The sequence below is a fragment of the Saccopteryx leptura genome, chromosome 11 (assembly GCF_036850995.1).
Source record: "Saccopteryx leptura isolate mSacLep1 chromosome 11, mSacLep1_pri_phased_curated, whole genome shotgun sequence".
Lineage (NCBI taxonomy): Eukaryota > Metazoa > Chordata > Mammalia > Chiroptera > Emballonuridae > Saccopteryx > Saccopteryx leptura.
In genome coordinates this window covers 71979166-72000198 of record NC_089513.1, presented here as the reverse complement: position 1 = coordinate 72000198, position 21033 = coordinate 71979166, and the positions used below count along the sequence as shown (strand labels likewise).

General features: G+C 47.2%; 1 protein-coding gene across 4 annotated transcripts in view; it reads left to right on the top strand.

Annotated features, from left to right (window-relative positions):
* The window catches only part of NTNG1 (netrin G1), a 301686-nt gene that overhangs the window by 221017 nt on the left and 59636 nt on the right, over nt 1-21033 (top strand). For 2 of the 4 annotated variants that reach the window (XM_066353126.1, XM_066353125.1), the window contains exons 5-7: nt 6142-6168; nt 16282-16347; nt 18674-18733. In XM_066353126.1, the coding sequence (XP_066209223.1) occupies nt 6142-6168; nt 16282-16347; nt 18674-18733 (153 nt within the window). The remainder of the gene's footprint in view (nt 1-6141; nt 6169-16281; nt 16348-18673; nt 18734-21033) is intronic. The other 2 variants (XM_066353127.1, XM_066353128.1) reach the window with 1 other exon arrangement.

Here is a 21033-nt window from a genome sequence, read left to right as displayed (position 1 = left end):
CTGTGACTCCCACATACTCCCCAACCAGGTTCCAACTGGCAGGACCCCTACCAGGCCATGATGTACCCATCTGGGGCCATGTTCTGTTGCTTAGCAACCAAGCTATTTTAATAGCACCTGAGGCGAGGCAATGGAGCCATCCTCAGTGCCTGGGGCCAACTTGCTTGGTCCATTCAAGCCATGGCTGCGGGAGGAGAAAAGAGTGAGAGAAGGGGGAGAGGAGAGGTGGAGAAGCAGATGGTCACTTCTCCTGTGTGCCCTGACTGGGAATCGAACCCAGGACTTCCACATACAGGGCTGATGCTCTACTGCTGAGCCTCTTCCTTCACTTTCAAGCTCCTGGATGATAACATGCCCTGTACCTCCTTCCCACAGCCGTTTGGACCCAGGACCAAAGACCAGGGACCAGGGACCAGGGCTGGAGGGTATTGGAAGTAATAGCACCAGAATGCAAGCGTTACCTTCCTCATCACCTACATCTTCCTCAGCTGGGCTTTCTGCAGTGAGAGCCCCCAACAGCCACCGCCCGGCTAGACAAGGGTCTTAGCCCCTCCTCAATGGGCTTTTCTCAAACCCTCCATCACAAACAGCGTTTCCACCGGGAGTGAAGCCTGCAGAACCCTTGTGCCTTCCACCCCCGTCCCGGGGATTCTCCCTGGCTCTCCAAAGGAGTCACGGCCGTTCACCCTGGTTCATCCGCTCTGGGACAACAGGGTGTTCGCTTTGGGGATCTCCATCAACTAGACTGCCTCACGCCTAATTATGTGCCCTGAGCCGTTGACTCGGTGGGAAGGTCAGCAAAAGTGAAAAAATAAAAAAGAAACATTATATAGTTCTACTAGTTTCTCACCCTCCTAATTGCCATAGAATGCCTTTAAAACAAACATTATCACCCTTATTGTGAGCACAGGTGAGTCCTTATTTAGAAATGAAACAAACAAACAAAAAAAAACCCAACATTAAAATAAATATGGGCGTGGGGAGGGCTGGTGGAGGTGCCTACACGTCTTGTTCTATTCGGCTCGGGCAGCCCTTTGGCTTACTCGGTGTGGGCACCAGTCTGACTGAAGTCGTGTTTCTATTCTAGAGGCAGCAACAGTGCTGACCGCGCAGAGCACGGGGTGCAGCGCCTTCCCTTAAAGCCCGCGCGTCGCTGGGCTTCCCATCCTTGGGGCAAGGTCAGGGGGTCCGGGAGACAGGCGTAGGGACCGCGTGCTCTGGAGTGGAATACAGAGGGCCCACTCAGACAACACCCTCCCTTCTCGTGCCTGTGATTTCCTCTTCTGTAAAATGAAAGGGCCACTAAGATGATCTCTTAATTCCTTGCTGGCTCTCTTATGCAGTTAATGTATCTGGTGTCTTCCTTCCTTCCTTGTCTTCCTTAATTGTTTTTATTCCTTCCTTCCTTCCTTCCTTCCTTCCTTCCTTCCTTCCTTCCTCCTTCCCTTTTCCTTACTTCCCTATTCCTTCCTTCCTTCCTCCCTCCCTCCCTCCTTTCCTCCTTCTTCCTTCCCTCCTTCCTTCCTTCCTTCCCCCTCCCTCCTCTCTCCCTCCTCCCTCTCTCCCTTCCTCCTTCCCTTCCTCCTTCCCTTCCTCCTTCCCTTCCTTCCCTTCCTTCCTTCTCCCTCCCTCCCTCCTTCCATCTTTCCTTTCTTCCTTTCCTTCCTCCCTTCCTTCCTCCCTCCCTACCTACTTCTGTCTTCCATTTCTCCTTCTCTTTCTTTCCTTCCTTCCTCCCTACCCCTACCTCCTTTTTTCCTTCCTTCCTTCCTCCCTCCAACCCTTCCTACCTCCCTCCTTCCTTCCTTCCTCCCTTCTTTCCTCCCTCTTCCTTCCTTCCTTCCTTCCTTCCTTCCTCCCTCCCTCCCTCCCTTCCTCCCTTCCTTCCTCCCTCCCTCCCTCCCTCCCTCCCTTCCTTCCTTCCTTCCTCCTTCCCTTTTCCTTACTTCCCTATTCCTTCCTTCCTTCCTCCCTCCCTCCCTCCTTTCCTCCTTCTTCCTTCCCTCCTTCCTTCCTTCCCCCTCCCTCCTCCCTCCCTCCTCCCTCTCTCCCTTCCTCCTTCCCTTCCTCCTTCCCTTCCTTCCCTTCCTTCCTTCTCCTTCCCTCCCTCCTTCCATCTTTCCTTTCTTCCTTTCCTTCCTCCCTTCCTTCCTCCCTCCCTACCTACTTCCATCTTCCATTTCTCCTTCTCTTTCTTTCCTTCCTTCCTCCCTACCCCTACCTCCTTTTTTCCTTCCTTCCTCCCTCCCTCCCTCCCTTCCTTCCTTCCTCCCTCCCTCCCTCCCTCCCTCCCTACCTCCCTCCCTTCCTTCCTCCCTCCCTTCCTCCCTCCCTCCCTTCCTCCCTCCCTCCCTCCCTCCCTTCCTCCCTCCCTCCCTTCCTCCCTCCCTCCCTCCCTCCCTCCCTCCCTACCTCCCTCCCTTCCTTCCTTCCTCCCTCCCTCCCTCCCTCCCTCCCTCCCTTCCTTCCTTTTCTCCTGTCCTCTGTGCATCTTTCGCATGTATTTTCGAGGTTCTCTCAGTGATAGCTGTAAGCTAGTGAAGCTTAAATTTCAGAGTCCTTCACTCGGCTCCTCCTAAATAAAAAATATATAATAATAATTTCAGATGTAGCTATCTAATCGTATCTTGGAAAGTTAATATTCTTTTTCTCAAAGAGAACCCCCAGGTTCATCTATGCTCGGGCCCATAGCATCTATATTTGCCCCCCTGGCAGGGAGGGGGGAGCTTAGGAAAAATTACAAGTATTCAAATGGGAACGTAAAAGGAAGAAGTGAGGAAAAGACTAGAAAGCACTCGGCCAAACGTTAAGTGTGGGTCACGCAGCTGAGCGTGGAGTTGCACCCTGAGCCCGAGTGTCCCGGAGGGCAGGGCGGCGAGGGCCCCGAGGGTGTCAGTCTGCCTCTCGGAATGGAGAAAGTGGGCAGAGAGAACAGAAACCGCCGCTCCCACGGACCTCTGAGCGAATCCCTCCGCGGGACATTTCCGAGGACAAGATCGTACGATGACCGAAGCGGCCTTCTCACTGCGACACAAACCTTCCAGGAAACAAGCGATACCTCTTCGCGGCGACATATACGGAGCGGCCTTGCTGTCCCAGGCGCTGTCCCGGGAGCGGGTAGAGACGCAGCGAGCTCTCAGGCAAACACGCGGTCACGAAAAGAAGGTGACAAGTTGCTCGTGGAAGCCTGGACAGAGAGGGGAGCAGGAAGGAGGTGGCTAATCACGCCAGGGACATAAAGAGGGAAGGGAAGAAGACATGCTTCCGAGTTCAGTTTTCAAGGTAAAAATATTCTGGACATAGCTGTGGTCACTTCACAGGAGATGATAAAAACCAAACCAAACAAGAGCACAACCGCCCACTTGTGTCTTGGCAGTTTTTCTGACTCTTTATTCCCATGGTTTGCGGGCACTGTCACTCGGACGAGATGGAATCCCATTCGCTGATCCGCCCTCACAGAGCCCAAAAAACCCACTTTCCAGAAATGGATTGTAGCCTTCCTCTCTCTGTTTCCTGAAACATTGGAACGATGTCTCGTGATTTACTCGTAGCTTTTTCTTAATGGCTGTAAAGAGGTTATTACATACTTTCGTTATCTCTAGAGAACCAAAAACCAGGAGTCTGGACATTACCTCAGAAACGTTAAGAAAATAAAATAAAATAAAAAAAAACCATTTGGGAACAGACCAGCTGACATCCCTTGGCATTCAGCTGTTCTCAACATCAAAAATCTGTATTCCAACGAGCAGTTTAAAAAATCTTCTCGAAGCTATTCCCATTTGACAGCGATGGAGTAGAAAGTAAATCGCCTGGTAGCATCTCAAAAAAAAAAAAAAAATCGCCTGCCACAAAATGAGCAACAGCCTGAATGTTAGGCGTCCACATGTTAGGTGATAGGAACCAGCCTCGTGAGAAGAATCGGCTCTCATCACAGCCTTGCTGATGGAGGTTTCTCTGGCTGCCGTGAACATTTCTCCCCTGCACCAGCCTGGCATTCTGCACGCTTCTGACATAGGTTATGGCAGCCAGCACTCCATCAGTCTGAGGGGCTGGCTCTCCGTGGTGGGGGACCCCTGCACCCTGAGAACTTCGCCTTGCATTATGCATGGCCCTCCAGCACCCTGCGAGCTTGGAAACACATGAACAGTCTCTTCCTGCGTCCTAACTTCCATTCTCTTTGACAGATGACACAAGGCCAGCAAGCTCCTTGCTGGGGAGTGGGATTTTCAATCAGGGGGAAATTTGAAGCCCCTGCCACTGATACTAAAATTATGATGCGGCCATCATTCCTCACTCAACAGGGGATTTGCAAAGGCAAAAAAAATAAATAAATAAAATTTTTTTTTTTAATTTAGTACCAAGTCCCTGTCACATTGCAGCAAAGGTAGTCAACTGGAGTGTCAGGTCAGGAATTCAGCGGTCCTTTGTGGACGTGGCGTTCAGCTTGAACTTCGGTTCACGGAAGGGAGTTAAAACATGGAAATGGATACTTAGGTTTCCAATGTGGGTGGGTCAGCGATCGGTAATTAAGCCGAAGCAAGCACCATAAACCCCGTGCATCTAAAATCAAGAGATTTTAAATGTATCTGATAACTGAAAATAGGACTTTATCCCTTCCAAGTTTATAAACAAACAAACAAAAAAAAAACATGGTAAGCTTTAATTTCTCCTTCTCCCCTCCTTCCTAACACATAGGAAAATGGCTCTTGGTTTTAAAGAAAACAAAGCTAGAAATCTCTGCATCAGATAACAGCCATCGGTTAAAATAAGCAGAGGGCAGTCGTGCAAAAGTAAACACGAAAATAGAAGTTTAATGATTCCTGCAGTTACCACCTGTTAGTACAATTCAGCGAGGTGATGAACACATCTGAGCAGCTCATTAACAGCCACCATTTATTGACTGTGTACATGTGTCAGACGCTGTTATGGATTATCTCATTCAATCCTCAGAGCGGCCCTGTGCAGTAGATACTAGGAGCCCCCTTTCCGGTGAGGAAAGGCATGTAGCGAGGCTGGAAACTTGTCCGAAGTCACTACCCAGCTAGTCAGTTGCAAAGCGGGACCGTCAATGTCACGCCACGTCCTGTCTGGTGTCCATCTCATGCTCTCAACCCAAATTTAGTGGAGAAGATATCAATCTCTGGCTGTTAATTAGCACTATCTACCACGGGGTTGCTTACTCGATGAGCCGACTGCATCGAGAAGAGTTGTCATAGCAAAGTTGGATGTAGCACTGCCTCCTGCCTAGCCATGTTCTGGGTGCTTTGCATGTGTCCATTTCTCTGACCCTTGCAACAACACGAAGAGGCAGGAGACTGAGCCACCAGAAGGGTCAGCCACTTGCCCCGAGGTCCCATGGGCAATGAGTGTAAGAGCAAAGCTCCCAGCCCAGACAGCCTGGTGCCTCTGCTCTTGGCGAGAAGTCTTCGTCTGGACGCACACTAAATTCACGCCCACGGTGGTACCAAGCCCAGCGCATTCTGAAATGGTCCCACCACCTCAGCACGCCTTGGCAAGGAGGTGGAAACTGAAAAAAAAAAAAAAAAAAAAAATCAATGAAGTCTGTGATCAATATGAACAACCTAATGTATTCTTGAATTATTCTGCTCAATTAAGTTTCTATTATGGAATTTAATCCTCATACCTGGCAAGTAAAAGAGGAATAAAAAATGATGGGTATGTGAAATTAATCAAATAACGTGCCAAATGACTCTCATCAGCTAACGCATGCTTCTCATAACGTAACACATTGAAAGAGATCTATGGCATTGTGTGGCTACATTTGCAGAGGCCGATGCTGTGTCTGTTTGGTACTCCGGGCCTAGAACATAAGCCTGTTCTGAACCACAGACCAACGTTCATTAACCTGAGAGGCAAACGCCAAGTGTTTGATGCCCTGATGCTGTCTTGGGCAGCTGTTGAAGTCTAGCATTAATCTCCTCACTCTGGTGAGCCCGGAGTTCTACGGAGAAAGTAAGATGGTTTCGGTGGCTGGACGGAGGTGGTTTTCTCTCTGTGCTCTTCCCTGATGATCCGCATGTGGCCAAGCGTTCAGTTTCTGAGATGTTCATATTGAGTGAAAGACGTCACGTACTGATAAACATCTAACAGCTTTTCTTTTCTCTTTTTCTTTTTCCCTAGGTATCCCCAGCATTTCCAGTATTGGTAGTAAGTAAAAAAAAAAAAAAAAGAAAAGAAAAAGAAAAAAAATCCCCAAACCTGGTCTTGGCTAGCTTTGCTTTGTTGTTCGGCTCCTCAGATCTGTTTTCCCGGCATCCATTTCTGATGTATTTTCACGGCGGGTCGGGTGGTGTTTATTCTCTGCACGGATATGATAACATCACAGATAAGACACGTATCTATGTATACTCCTCTGTGGATTAGGCTCTCCTGACTGCCTTTGAGCGACGAAGGCTACCTGCACAGAGGTGCAATGACTCAGGTCACCTTAATGCGTGTCGCAGAAGCATAAACAGTCCGGTTTACCCAGACTTAGTAACCAACACACAAATTGAACTCTCTAAGACCGGGTATGGACTTCCATGGTAATTTAGAAAAGCAGAGAATGGAGGCCACCGACCGCTTCAGGCGTATTCATTAGAATCTGGGGGGAAATACCGCCACACCAGGGGGAGGGAATTTCACTGACGCCATTAACCTCGGTCTTTGTGAAGACCTGAAAGAAGCTGGTTTGTGATCACGAGTCTATCTGGGGGTATGAAGGAAAAAAAATAATCCGTCTGTTTCTCCATCCTAAAACACAATGGCCCATGTTTTTCTGGTTACGAAGGTATAAGTTTGCTAGGGAAGAAGCATTAAAAAAATATATATCCAGACTTTAAGAGTCAGGCTACTGGAAATCTGTGCCAGAAATCTTTTCATTTAGAAATGGAGGCCATGGAAAGAGACACACCTGTCCAGCCCTCTGTGGGACTGTCGTCCAGCACCACTGCAGAGCATTTTCTAGCGAAGAGGGAGGGGCAGACTGTGGCTTCCACCACGTATATATTAATAAAACGACACCCCAGCATTAGCCCCAAAAGCTCACTTAAGAAATGCCCCCAGAACTGCTCAGAGCAGAATCTCACCTATTTTTACACGTCGCGCCATTACTGATGGCCAAAATCTTTGTATGACTACTGGGTGACTGGTCAGAAAGAAAGTGCCGAGGAAGCCGAGATTGGGCACTGTGGGTAGACAGGAGGGTTTCCACAGTGGTCTCACCCCTCGTCGGCTGGTCCTCCGGCCCGTGCCCCACAGGTGACCGCAGAGTGACAGGCTGACGCATGACTATCCCCAATGCGCAGCTAGAAAGCTGTCCTCGGGTCATGTAGATAAAACTCCCAGAGTCCTACAAAGGCCTCAGCCAGGTGTCCCGATTTATAGATCACCCCTGACTCCCTCTGCGTGCGAGCAGGCCCGGGCACGTGTTCAATGCCGTGACCGGCAGCGGCTTTGCAAACAGAAGCAGAGCGCTCACGTGCACAGACACCAGCCCACGTGGCCACCTCCTCCTCCGCGCGATCTCGTTGAGACGCGTCACTGCTGGCCACGCGCTTGCAGATGAAAACCTTCAGCTCCACGAGGCTGGTCTTCCGGCTTTCAGGGCGCCCTTGACATTGGCCGAAGGGAAGAGACAGCCCGCCCCGTGCGCCTTTCAGGCGTCACAGTCACAGCTGCACGTGCATCTCAGAAAAACAGGGAACCAAGGGGGAGCGAGCGAGGCAGGTTACCGAGGCCGCCCCGAGGCTCGGCTGGCCCCAGGCTTCAGAAATGGATGGACGGAAAGCGGGTCTCCGGGGCCGGGTGTGTCTCCGTGGGCGTGTCGGTCGCGTGCTGCATGGACCTCTCTGACTGTCCCACCCACTCGCCATCCCCATCCAGCCGCCTCCACCTCATGCGCCATCTCTGAGCATCAGCAGATGTTGACCTTTTACACCCCGACTCGGGAAATCCCAGTTCTGTCGTGCTTTGTTTTATTTCGAAATCACTGGTGACCCGAAAGGATGCTTCGTTGTGCCTTTGGAAAACAGGTTAGCCTTTGTTAGCAGGAACCGTAGGAAAACTGAGCTCCTTCCTACCTAACCCAAACCCTCGAACAAATACAGTGATGGCCTGTAACCTGCGTGCCCCGAGCCTCTGGCTGTTGTGCTTGACGCGCAGTGGGTGTGTCCTGAGATTTCTCCAGCAAACAGGATGTCAGGGCTGCGGGGGGCCACCCGGCCTCGCACGGGGACTCGCTTGCCTTTGGCCTGGCGTTCAGGTCAAGAGACTGATGATGAAACCATCAGAGATGATTGTCTCTCTAGGCTCCTCATTCGCACGTTCCTTCTCTGTGGGCTCGCAGGTGTTCCGGTGGGTCCTCTCCTCTCTAAAGAGCAAAGAGTTCACACAGGACATGGCTCACTGTCCATTCCAGAGGGTGCAGGAAGGGGGTTTCCAGGGGACACACCTTGGCCAGGGTTTCTCCCTTTGTCCCACGGAAGGAATCAGTAGATCCGGTCCCCACCAAGTTTAGGGAAAGATGCTGCCACAGCAGATGTAACAGCCGTGAGAGCCATCGTCAAAGCGCATCTCAAGGAAAATGCATGATGTCTCTTATCGACGTGAACTATTGACGTATGCAACCATAAGTTCACATACATATGGTGGCTACGCATTTGGGAGCTTTAGTAGATTTCAGCCTAGATCCCGAACTGTCAGTACCTGTACTGAGGGAGGTTCAGACGCCTGGACAGAGCGGTCATCCTTTCCGATCATCTGATGCAAGTTTTTTGTTTTGTTTTTTTAAAATCAATTTCCCATTGAGGTCATTTGTACCTGCTGTTGTTGATCTGTCAGGGAATAGGTTTTCCAGTCATCCCAAGGGTATTTGATTTAAAACTTGGTCATTTCGATGTGCTTTGGCCATGGCTGAAAAAACACTGGTGATATTGTCAGCAATTCATGAATCCCAAAATAGACCTGTAGCTTTTTGAGCCTTATGACCTCCAGTTACCTGATGTGGTAATAATTTATTCAGGGTTTGTTTTTGTTTGTTTGTTTTTATAACATGTATCATGCACTTATAAGTAAATATTCACGATTTTTTCCAAGTGAACATTTGTTAATGCTGATGACCCAAAATAATAGCAGGTTTGGTATGGGTGTCCTGATTAAAGTGGTAAACTAATGATCACCTTCTACTATTATCTGACCCTCCGTCCTGAAAAGCAAGTGCTTTCACTGCTTAGGTTAAACAGTAGGTTACAGAAAATATAATTAGAACAACAAGAATTGGCCTAATGTGCAGATAGGTTTGTGTGGGTGATTGTCACAAAAAAAAGAAAAGCAGACGAGGTGAGTCAGAGGTTTAAAGGTAGACTATCCATCGAAATGAAAGATCTCACCGCAAAACACCATTTCAAAACACTGAGAATTTTGTAATAAGTCAAGCTATGTCTTTAAGAAGCAACAAAAGGAGAGAGCGACACATTTTGTAAATCCAAGTATACATTATTTCCTTCAATTCCATGCAGATGCTTGACAGCGCGGCACGGAGAGCTCGGAATGTGGGTGGAGGGACGTGGCTGTCCACTCCTCTCCGAAGTGCTCAGTTGGAAACACTAGTTCGCTTAAAGGAAATATTCCATGTTCCTGTTTTCTCTTGTAACGGACATGGGGCTTCACCACAGAGTTAACAATTCCTTTCTAATTTCACTTAATTGGCAGGACCATTAAACAAGGGAGTTGTTACCGGCAGGGACCCATCGGTCAGCCTGCCGAGAAAGCCCCGACGTGTTTTCATACTTGAAAACGTTAGACGCCGGCTGGAGACCTTGTAGAGGTTGCTCCCCATACAGCGTCCACGCACTCCTGTTCGGTCTCCCGATGTCCTGGGGAGACCCCGGGGCGCGAGGAAAACAACCAGGTTAATCACCTCGCCACCCAAGGGTTATTAGTAGTCGCTCTCCTGCTGCCCAGCGAGCTGCCGTGTTTGTTTTCTTCCCTTCGCTTTAATGCTTCTAAATCCCCCAAGTAAGAGTTGCATTTGAATTGCCCTTTAACTAATTAGGTTTTATATAACGGCGGGGGAGGGAGGTGGAGAAAAATGATCCGACTAGAGTAGTGCTACGACACATTGCATGGGGAGCGACATTCATTCTGAAGTGTTTGCTGATGTTCTAGGAGAGCTAAGGTCCCAGGGGAAGTACCTCTGGGGCTTCATTCTCTCACGTCCCCTGTGTCCTCATCTCAGACCCATTTCATACTTGTGTGACTAGCATCTCACATTCATGCAGCCTTCTGTGGTAACCCTAAAACTGAATGAACATTAGGACACAGCTGCTTCCTTAACCCTGAGGCATAAACCAAATAGTGACATGAAGGAGGGGGGGAGTATCCCCTACCTTTAAAAAAAAAATACCCAAGAGGTTTAGCGATTTTTATTGACAACGGCCCACCTTGAGCAAATCTCTTTCTCCTGCGTTAATCTTTTCCCAAGTGAATGTACAATGTCAAGCCGCTTTTTAAGTGTGAGCTGATATCCATAGCTGCTCTTATCTCTATGGAGTGGGAAGGGACTGGGAATTCCCAGCTTAAATCAAGATCTGCCAAGTTTTCTGAAAGGTGCTAGGATGAGTCTTCAAACACGTGCCCGCAAACCCCACACTAAGCACGTGGGTATCACTGACTTGTTGGGGTACCAATAGTGAGCTGGCCAGTGGACAGCTTCACTTCCTGGGGAGAGCTGGAGCTTCTGCTTAGCACTGGCGGGACCTACTCCCACGTGTCTACAGAATCCCATTGGCAGGTGCTGAACGTGAGGCTCAGAGTGCCCGAGAATCTTGCCCAATGTCACATGGCCAGGAAGGCCCATCTGGCTCCAAAAGCTAAGCTCATAACCTTATACCCAGTGGGAAAGGTCAGAAAGAGAAACTGTAGACTTCATGAGTCCTACCCCAGACTCTTTCCAACTCACTGTGCTGCACCTCACGCCTGGTGACCCCTGAATAGACCCATTTCCGTGCAGGGCCCTCTAGTGTCCTGAACGAAACCGGAAATCCGTCCCTGGTGCGTCACTGTGCTGTCAACAGAAGTTACAAGTACCGCGCCTGAGGAGTGAGGGAGGGTCTGTCTTCTTCCGGCCCCAGAGACCTGCACCTACTGAGGAAGAGGTTGACATGGGCAGATGTCAAGTATGTCGTAGGACACAGGACACTTCATCCAGTAAGCTGTGCAGATGATAAAACCTGCTCCTCCGTAGTCTATGACAGTAGAAGTCCATTTGTGTTTTAATCAAGACAGTCACTCACAAGCAAAATGACCTACCCCTGAACTGTGTCTTCCCGACTCGTTTAATGATGCCGCATTTCTGGGTAACAGCTTGCTGTGGAGACAGTGAGATAACCCCCACGGCCCCAGGGATTTCTTCTGGAGAGTGTTAGGGCTCTCTGTGGATTCCTTTCTGGACAGCAATAGTCCCTGGGGAACAGCAGTGGGACCCTGTGACTCTGTCCCCACCCACCCCGGAGGAAGCATGCTGGACGAGGGCTCGGTGGGATCCTCCCCACAGTGGCTTCTCGTGTCTGTGGTGGCAGTTTCCCACAGTTTAGAACCAAAAAAAAAACGTTTTTAAGAAACTTAGAAAACACTAGTCCAACAACATCATTTTCCAGAGAAAACCCTTACGGCTTAAATGGACTGTCTACGTCACCTGCATAGTAGCCAAGACCGGAGTCCAGCTCTCTGTCCAGTCTCTCAACGAGGGCTCCTGACATTGTACCACGACGTTCCACTCGGCCTTCCCGTTTAATTAGATTACTAAAGTGTGAAAAGCCACAAGGTAGATTATTCTAGAAAAAACCTGATAGGAGAGCATGGTGACAATTGACCCTGTTTTTAAAGGCTGGCCACAAAGTGTGCTGAAAGCTGCCTACGGTTCATGCTCAGCGAATGCCACGGATGATGGAAGATAACTCAATACACTAAACCAACCCTCCGTCGAAAGCTTTCTTGATGTGAAGACATGTTTTTAGCCTTCTGCTTTAAGCTTGCTTTTCGGCTTGACACACTGTGGAGTTAGCAGGAGAGCGTCCAGTTCAGCGATTCTGACACGGTTCTTCCGACTCACAGCAGAGTGTTCCTCGGGGCACAGGGGAGGGAAAACCGCTCCCAGAGCCTCGTCCTTATTACGAGGCTCTCCGTCGTCCTGACTCATGAAGACGAACCCCCTGGTGTCACAACCGAATGGCCACATGGCAGTCTTCTGAGTTCTCTCATCAGTGAAAAACAGGGATGATACGTATGGACGCACAGTCCAAACTGATGAGCTTCTAACCTTCAAAGAAACTTGGAAATTAACATTTTATCTTGAAAGGTTAAAAATCTTTTTCACAGTCTTCCAAAATAATTTTTAGTGCCCTCTGAATAATAGCATTAATCAATGTAGACCCCGGAACTGGACTATTCCCTAAAGTAAGCTTTTTAGCACATCAGAATCACTTGCTTTGGGAACAATTAGAAATTGAAGAAAACAAGGGGGCCACACATTATTTTCTCAGCTTTAATTCAGCAGGAGGTGTTTATGCTACTGTTTGGTTTCTATTACAACAGCAAAACCCAGTTAGAATACTAAGAGCTCACATTTATTGAATGCTCACCACAGTGACACCCAACAGGAACTCATTCATTCCTGACTGCGGCCAGCAGGTCGTGTCATCACCCCGTCTTTACAGATGAGAAAGTTAGACACAGAGCCGGTAAGGAACTTGTCCAAATGGTAGAGCTGGGATTCGAGTCCAGCCCACGCTCTATGTAAATGTGTCATATCTCAAGTAAACTTGCCCTAAATTGCTATTTTCTAGGATACCCATAGATGTAATTTGAAAATTCAACAATGACAATAAGAGTAATAGCATCCAATGAGCATCTCAGGTATTTTGTTTCTTTTGAAGGGAGGCTACTGTGGACTATGCGATTGTGGTCTCCACACTCCCAGAGCCAATGTCTTTAGGGTCCAGTTCATTTTCCCAGATGCATGGGGCCAGGATCTTTAAGAAGAAAAGGTTATTTTTGAATGATTGGCCATCCACAGTCGCACAGGTTGTATATGGTGATCCCTCTCCTCCCCCCCGTTAATAATTCATCAACTCCAGTTTGGGGTTCACCATGACAATCAAAAGGCTCAAAGTCAACTCACACAGCAATGATCTTTCCGTCATGCAGGGAGGAACTCTTCGTTTTCTGGATTCTCCGGGGAGCACACTCCTCATCCCAATGGGCTTCGTCCTTCCGTGACTTCAGTGTGACCGTGAGAGGGCCTATGGGGTGATGGAACCTAACAGCTGAGAGACACCTTAGAGACCTGTTAGTCTCACGGCTAGACTCTAGCCTGCCTGTCTGTCAGATGAGGAAACGGTTCCCATAACCAACTGAGACCACACCCCTCACCTGCTGACTCCTCGGGCCCTTTGCCTTGCAACCGACTGCCATGTTGGTACCTTTTTATTGGCCCAAAGATACTCCCTAGTTAACTCATAAAATAATTAATTCTGCAACAGTTCACCTGAAGAGGCAATACAAATAACATTTGATGTGTTAGCATTTTTTTTTTCTATTTGCAATTTCTAACTCCTGAAAACAAGTGGCTGACAGGTAGGAAAAAAAAAAAATCTCAGAAGCTTCTTGGATAGGATAATATGGAATTTATCTCAATTATACTATTAATATAGCCTCTAATGTGCCTAATCGACTTCTGGGAATTAAGCATTTGTTATAATATTAATTGAATATTTCTGTGTGCCGGCATCTTAGTGTAATAATAGTAACCAGAAAATAACTGGCTAATTTTAAGAGTTTCTTTTTCACTGCAATTATAAAATAAATTTTTAAAGATTAAGATAGTAAATTAAAAATCTCATGATGGCTAAATAGTAAAACAGGTATGCACAGACAGTAAAATGCTGTTGGGATTCAGCGGCCACAAATGTCTATACCTTTTTTTTTTTTTTAGGACTTTTTCCCTTCCAATGAAAAACCATAGCAAATAAATTTGTCCCACTGGAGATATGTATAGATTACATTAGGATTTTATATGATGACGGTTGTTGGTTCTGACTTTTAATTGTTCAGGAAAGTTAGGCATCTCACATAATAAAAATTACTTGGGGAAAATAATGTCTAATTATCTTCCCAGGAAATACATGGGCTACCCTCTCCCTCCCTCCAGGAAACTATCTTAAGTATAAAATACAGAAGAATATATTCTCGGTAGGGATCAGATTTTAACTGAGTTGTCTAACCTGATAATTCCATACAGGTCAAGAAGTTAACAATTCAGAAGTAGAATGACTTATATTAATTTTTATACATGTAGGAAGATCCTTAAAATGGAACCGCAGCATCCTAGGAAAAAGAGTCACAAAACACTAAGAAAAGAGTCTACTAAAATATAGGCATACAGACAATTATTTAACATATTGGAATATGGAAGAAACTTTAATTTATGAATTTAATTTCCAAAACTCGCTTCCAAATTAACGTTAAATTTTTGTGTCTTCGCTTAAATTTCTTGGCGAAGTTTATTCACAAAATAATCACATTACTTTAAACCCATCAAGACAAACCCATCACTGAAACTTAGCACAGCACCTGTCTTGACCTCTTCTATAGGAAAAAAATAGAACCATTTCAACAAACTGAAATGCTTTTCATTTGGATGCTAATAATATATAAAACTATAACAATGGTTTGATGTTTTTTTCTAAACAATTTCTAGAAGTCATGTTAATGCCCTGAAAATGCAAATTTATAATTCTTTTTTAAAAAGCAATCATCGCAATCCAAGTGGGTGTGTCTTCTCATGCACCCCAAATGCTCAGGTGAAAAGCCCACTCCGCCCACAGCTTGTGTATTTTGCCTATGTTACCAAATATCTACTGAGTGACGACACCTAGGCACAGGTGTGGAAAATTATTACATGCATTTTTCAGTTTGCAAAATTTTGACAGATGTAGCGATATTAACATTAAGATTTCCTTAGCTTGTGTGTGTATACACACAGCACAGAGCAACAGCGTATCAGCTTTCTAACACATATAAAAGAAAAAGTTCTCATGGAAGTTCCAGGACTTACAAGGATGTTATTAGCTGTCATTTAATTATGAAGGAAACAATCTGATACTACTTGTTTACAGTCGCCTAGCCACTTGATATCAATCATTCTATCCTTAGATAGCTACTGAGTGAGGTCTTCTGTAAGGCTCTGCACTTCTCAAAGAGAGCCAGTCTAACTCCGGAGGTGAGAAACAGACCTGTGACATGTAAACTAGCCACACTGGAACTCGGGTCTGTCCCCGTGGCAGTGAGGAGTCAGGAGCACAGGGACCCGCTCCTGGGGCTCAGAGGTGAGCACGCTCCTCGTGGACTTGGGTGGTCCCGAAGGACCACCCAGGAGGTGGTTTTGAGTGATGAACCGGCTGTTTTCATCATTATGGTGGCCTGCGCACCTTAGAAAAATAGTCTTCGAGCATCCGGTCCTAATCCTGGTTGTTCTGCCTCTCCGGAGTCATGATTTGTTACACTGGTGAATCTTAGAAAGAAATAACATCAATTTTTAGATTAACAGCTCTTGTAATTATTTCTGGATTGGAACCAATCATTCTGGAAACATATTTTGAGGTTAAAAATATATCGTGGAAACATACGGCACCCAAACATCTGAACCTTAGGCACGATCGGACCCCGCCCCCCAGCCACCGCCACCGCCACCAGCCACCCCTCCCGTTCTTTGAGAAATTGTGTAAATAAAAGTGGGAAATAAATCCACTTCTTTGCAGAGATAATGGCTCACACTTAAAATGGACCCCAAAGAATCTCTCAGGAAAGACTAATGCAGCCAGTTCATATCTGTAAATATAAATTGCAGAGACTGGAATCCTCAAGTGAGAAATTATTTCTCCTCTGTTATCTTCTGGCTCCAGGCCTCAGCTTTCTATGAGGTTTGAATTGCTGCAGTCCCTATTTGGTTAGGTGTGAGAAGATGCTACCTACTCTACCGCCAAAGTAAACGTCTAGAGCCGGGTTTAGGGAAGGGGCTCGAGATGTAATGTCCATTCAATGTTTTGGGAGTCATCAATTGCTTGCTCTTGTGTGGTGCTGGGGTCATGTTTCGTTGAGTGCATCACAGCCAAGTGGAAGAGCAGATGTGTGGTTTGTGTCTTTGTCCAAATGACTTTCTGTTGCAACCAAATGACATAATAGCTGAAAATAACATACCCTGATTTCTCCTGATGCATGCAGCTCCTTCAAAGTTTAATAGGATATGGCCGAATATTTCTTCCCTTGAGGTTTCTAACCCAAAACAAGGTAGGAGCATGTAAAGTTCCGACTGATAAAAAAAAAAAAAAAGAATCCCACATGTTGAGTGGGAACATCCCACATACAATTTTTTTTTTTTTTAGCACTAAATAAGAGCGTTAACATAAATGCCATGTCTTTGAAAGAATCATAGTTCGAATATGTTTTTCTCTAAGATGAAGTGTCCCAGAAATACTCCGGTGAGAGATCTGGTGGGGGTGGGGAGGGGGGGATGAGATGACCTAAAAGTTATAAGCGTGTCATTAAATTTACACGGAGTGTCAGGCAATCCCAGGAGAGAAGCCCAGAGCTCTCTGCCGTGTGCCCGTGGAGGGCACCACTAATCAGTCTTAGAAGCTTGTGAGCAGCGTGGGCATCCCTCCGCCATCTCCCTTTCACTTCTGTCAACGGCCACACCCGTTGTGTGGAGGGTCGGGAGGGAATAAACCTCAAGGCGGTGTTGCCGCCCCCTGAGGGGACCCATTTGCTGTTAAGGTTGCCCTGTATTGACTTACAGAAATTTGAACCTCTCTCTCTGCTTCTCCCTTTCTCCCTCCCCAACCACATCAATCACAGTGTATTTTCTCTGCTGGGGCTCTCCCTCTTGTAATCTTTCCCGAATTCACAACCATTCCCACCGGCAGCAGCCGTGTTCTGTCTGTCCTCCGGGCAGTCATTATTTCCTGACTTTTTCACATCAAAAAAAGAAAGAAATCCACGTGTAGAAGAGACTGACAGACAGCCGTGTGATAGCGCGGGGAGGAGACAGAGCTTTTAAAAACCGGGCGAGGAACTTCCTAGGAGGCAGGGTGATGTTCAATTCCCGCTAACATCTAGCCCAGAGCTATATACAGATAGGCGTGTATAAATAGTTTATTTTGATAGAAAGCTGTATCCTTTTTGCCTTCTTCCCTCTCACCTAAGAAAAAAAGGCCCATCTTTGGCTTCACAACTTCACCTTCCTTCCTAACATACAGGATGCTCCTTTTAAACGCTCATAATGCACGTGCAGGGGGAAGTGGGCAAAAGGACCAACCAGAAGCCAGCGGCCGAGCCAATTAACACATCAGCGATTTGTAGAGGAGTCCGCTCAGAGGGGCTGTCTTTGGTCCTTGATCTGAGTGACGCAGAGATGTCCTAGACGCATGCATGTATTACTCGTAAACAGAATTATCTTAATCATCTGCTCAGAATTAATTTTTTTTTTCAACTTTCTGCCTACTGAGGTGGCAGAGCGACAGCTCGAACTCACCCATTTCAGGGCGATTCTGTGAGGACTCGGGTGAGGTGTGGCTCTGTGAGACCGTTCACCGTGAGATGTCACTCACTCGGTGTTTCTCACCCAGTCTCAGAGCTTAACAAATTACACCAGACGGGATCCAATACCGAACACATCTCCGGTATGAGTTTCGGAGAGAAGCAAAATTATGCATTGTTCAAAACCCGCAACAGACCCATTTAATTACTTGGCTGTGTTTTCTGTTGAGTGTCAGGGGACTGAGAGCTCTCAGAAATGTCGTTAGTCAATGCCGGCTGCGCTGTTTTAGAATGTGGATAATGAGTTCAAACGAATCTATTTGGGAAGCGGCACAGTTGAATGAGGTGTTTGAACCTGAAGTTTTCAGCTAAACGTGCACTTCCCAGCAGAGGCCGGTCTCGTGCAGCCGTAATTTATCTTGTCGACATCTGCAAAGAACACCAGCCGCTGTCCTGTCTGGGCTCTTTTCACAAGCAGCTCCTCGTGAATAATTGGAAGAGAAATAGCAGGCAGACTTAGAGAAAAACCCATCATTAACAAACCGATATCACCACAAAGGTAATGAATGTTGAGAAGAAGGCTATGTTTTTGAAAGGGAGACAGGTTCAAGGTGACTCTGAGACTGACATCCAGTGGTTGGCCACTGTGACCCTTTTCTGCGATGTCTGAGCTCACTGGTTTATATGTAGGTGAGCATATAGCCCCACAGAGAGAATGACACGGAGAATGAAAGCTATGCTGTAGCTCATTAACTCAACACAAACTACTATTACAATAGGGAATCCCAGTCTCTAGAATTGTTACAAAATAAACTTTGCATAAGTGGATGCTTGATTTAATTGGGAATTATTCCGGCCCCTGAAAACAAAGCTTCCTAAACTTTAATTCTGGCTGTGTCAAACCGTTGCAGCCGCATACAAGATTTCTTTGGTGATTGGTACCGAGTCCCAGAAAGTAACGGTGCAGATAGTCTCTTGATGTAGGGCTACGTTTCAAGTGGGTTGATGATACGTTATTGCAGTCTGAACGTTTCAAGATTGTTTCTAATATGCTGTTCATTCTTTTAAACCTATCCAGTTGCTCCCAAAGTAGCTTTGTCAACTGTTTCTTCTGTTCAAGTTGCAAACCACAAGAGAGGTAGGAGTTCTTGGATTCATACAGTGATTTCATGGTGTTACGTGTTGTGAAACATTGCACTGTATGAATCTGGAGTTTCTGTGAAGTGTACCCATCAGCTTATTGGCGAGGCATGCTGACTGATACTGATCAATGCATCCGACAGTACTGAGAATGTCATCTGTAAGGGGGGGGGGGGAATGTCATCTGTAAAGGGGAGCTTACTCAGAAATTTGCTGCAACATCTGTTTTCTGAAAAATTAACATGTGAGTAAGAACTATAATAGTGTAGGTTCCTGGACAACACGAATGTTGGAGTATTAATGTTGCTATTTGTTTGCATTAGAAATATGGAAACCCACTTAGAGTGAGTTTCAGGGATGCTTTCTACGAGAACAGAATGGCAAGTTCTGTATTATGGTGTCCGTTTGACATGCTATCACACCCAATACCTTGGAATTTACTTCCAAACATTATTCTGAATGAATCGGAACAAATACCAGTGAAGATCTGCACTGAGTTTAGCAATGATCATGACCCAAATATAAGAATTATGTTACCTTCTTTAAATGAAAGCAAGCAGCATCTCATCTGTGACTTGTGAATGGCCCATTCAGCTAGCCATCTGTCCCTCACAGAGCGAAGGTTTTTTCAGGAAACGTGAAACCTCCCATTTTAATTTGGTCTTGTCCCTTTCAATGTCCTCTGTGACAGATGAGTCCTGTTTTCCACCCTTTGACTCTTGAGCAGATGTTATGTTTTCCTCTTTTCCTTTTCCTTTTTTAAGGAAGCACCTCTTACAAGTAAAATACATGTATTAACAAAAATCTGACTTCAGTTTGACCCACTCGGTGAAGATGACCCAAATAGCTCCCCTATTCCTCACTGAATGCAGCCACACCAGTTTCCAGATTTTAATCCACATCGAGCTACATGGGAAAAGCAAGAACGATAGTAGCTGAACCACGTCCTACACTTCCCTTACACTGTGCTGTTCTTCCGTGGGGAACACAGGCGCTGCCCTTTTGAAGGGTTTCCACCTGGGTCTGAGACCCAGGGAAGCTGGGTGCTGTAGGAGCCGAGCAGCCCCAGGGCAGGTCCTGAAGCCCCTTTGGGCGTGTGTGCCTCCTGGGAGGCAGTCATGGAGGCCCCAGTAGTTGACACAAAGCAACCAGAGAGGTGACAGAGGAGGGACGCCATGGGGACTTGCACCAAGGCCATCTCTTTTATGCGTGTCAAGCACGCTGGATGCACGAGAGGCCCGCTGACCTGGCGGTGACTTGCACCCTCCCTCGGTGACTCTCTGGTGTCTCTGGTGTCACAGCACTGACAGGGTCCTGGCACACCTTCGGAGGCAGGAAGAAGCCACCTAACGAAGTCGAGCTATCACAGAAAAATCCGCCTGGTCCCCAGTGGTGTGCTCGGGAGAGCTTGGGAAGCTGCAGCAGGTTGCGAGGCGGGTGGAGTGGGGTGGGGACCACTGCACTCCCACCTGTGGGCAGGCCCCCTGGGGGCACAGCGGCTCCCTTAACACAGTGCAGTGCAGGGGACATGTTTTAGGGTTCTAATTCATACACCCTCTATCTAACGCCATCTTCCCAAATCCTGTCTTTCTGAGTGACTGAAATGAGTTTTCTTCCAGCTCTGACTTTGAATAAGCGTTCCTCATTAAGCCAAAAAAAAAAAAAAAATCTAACGGGGCCACGTTCAGAATACTCTATCTTATACTGACATAGGTAATGTGGGCGATGGAATAATGTAACTAAAGGCAACGTAGGGAACAGTAAGAAAAGAGACAAGGAGAAATGTAAGCCCCTCCTCTTCCCAGCATCCTGTCTTCTCCACCCTCTTTCTCTGCAACCTTCTGTTTTCCTGGCACTCCTCTCTGTCCTGGTCATCCCCGCTGGTCTCAGAAAGAGCCCCTAAACCTGCAGAGAGCTCGGGGTCCCTCCTGGTCTAGAACGCCATCTTTGAACACACCCGCTTTGCAGACACGTCTAGCTTCCTTTGCCCTTAACTAGCCGCCAGGGGCTTCCTTAGGACCACACTGTCCTAACTGTCTTACCTGACCTCAGACATGTCTGGTGGGGGATCTGGGTTGTCACAGCTTGGGGGTGGAGGCCAGGAATGCTTCTGAATAGCCTATATTATGCAGAACCACGGAGAATTGTTTGGCCCCAAGGGTCTGTAGTGCGAAGGTTGAGGGGGCCTGCACTGGGTTTTGCGGGGCCGGACCGCGCTCACGCCGTCCCCTGATATGTGAGGTGGTTCTCGGTCACCACGAGTGGACAGCATCCGCTGTGCCCTGCGGACCACGCAGG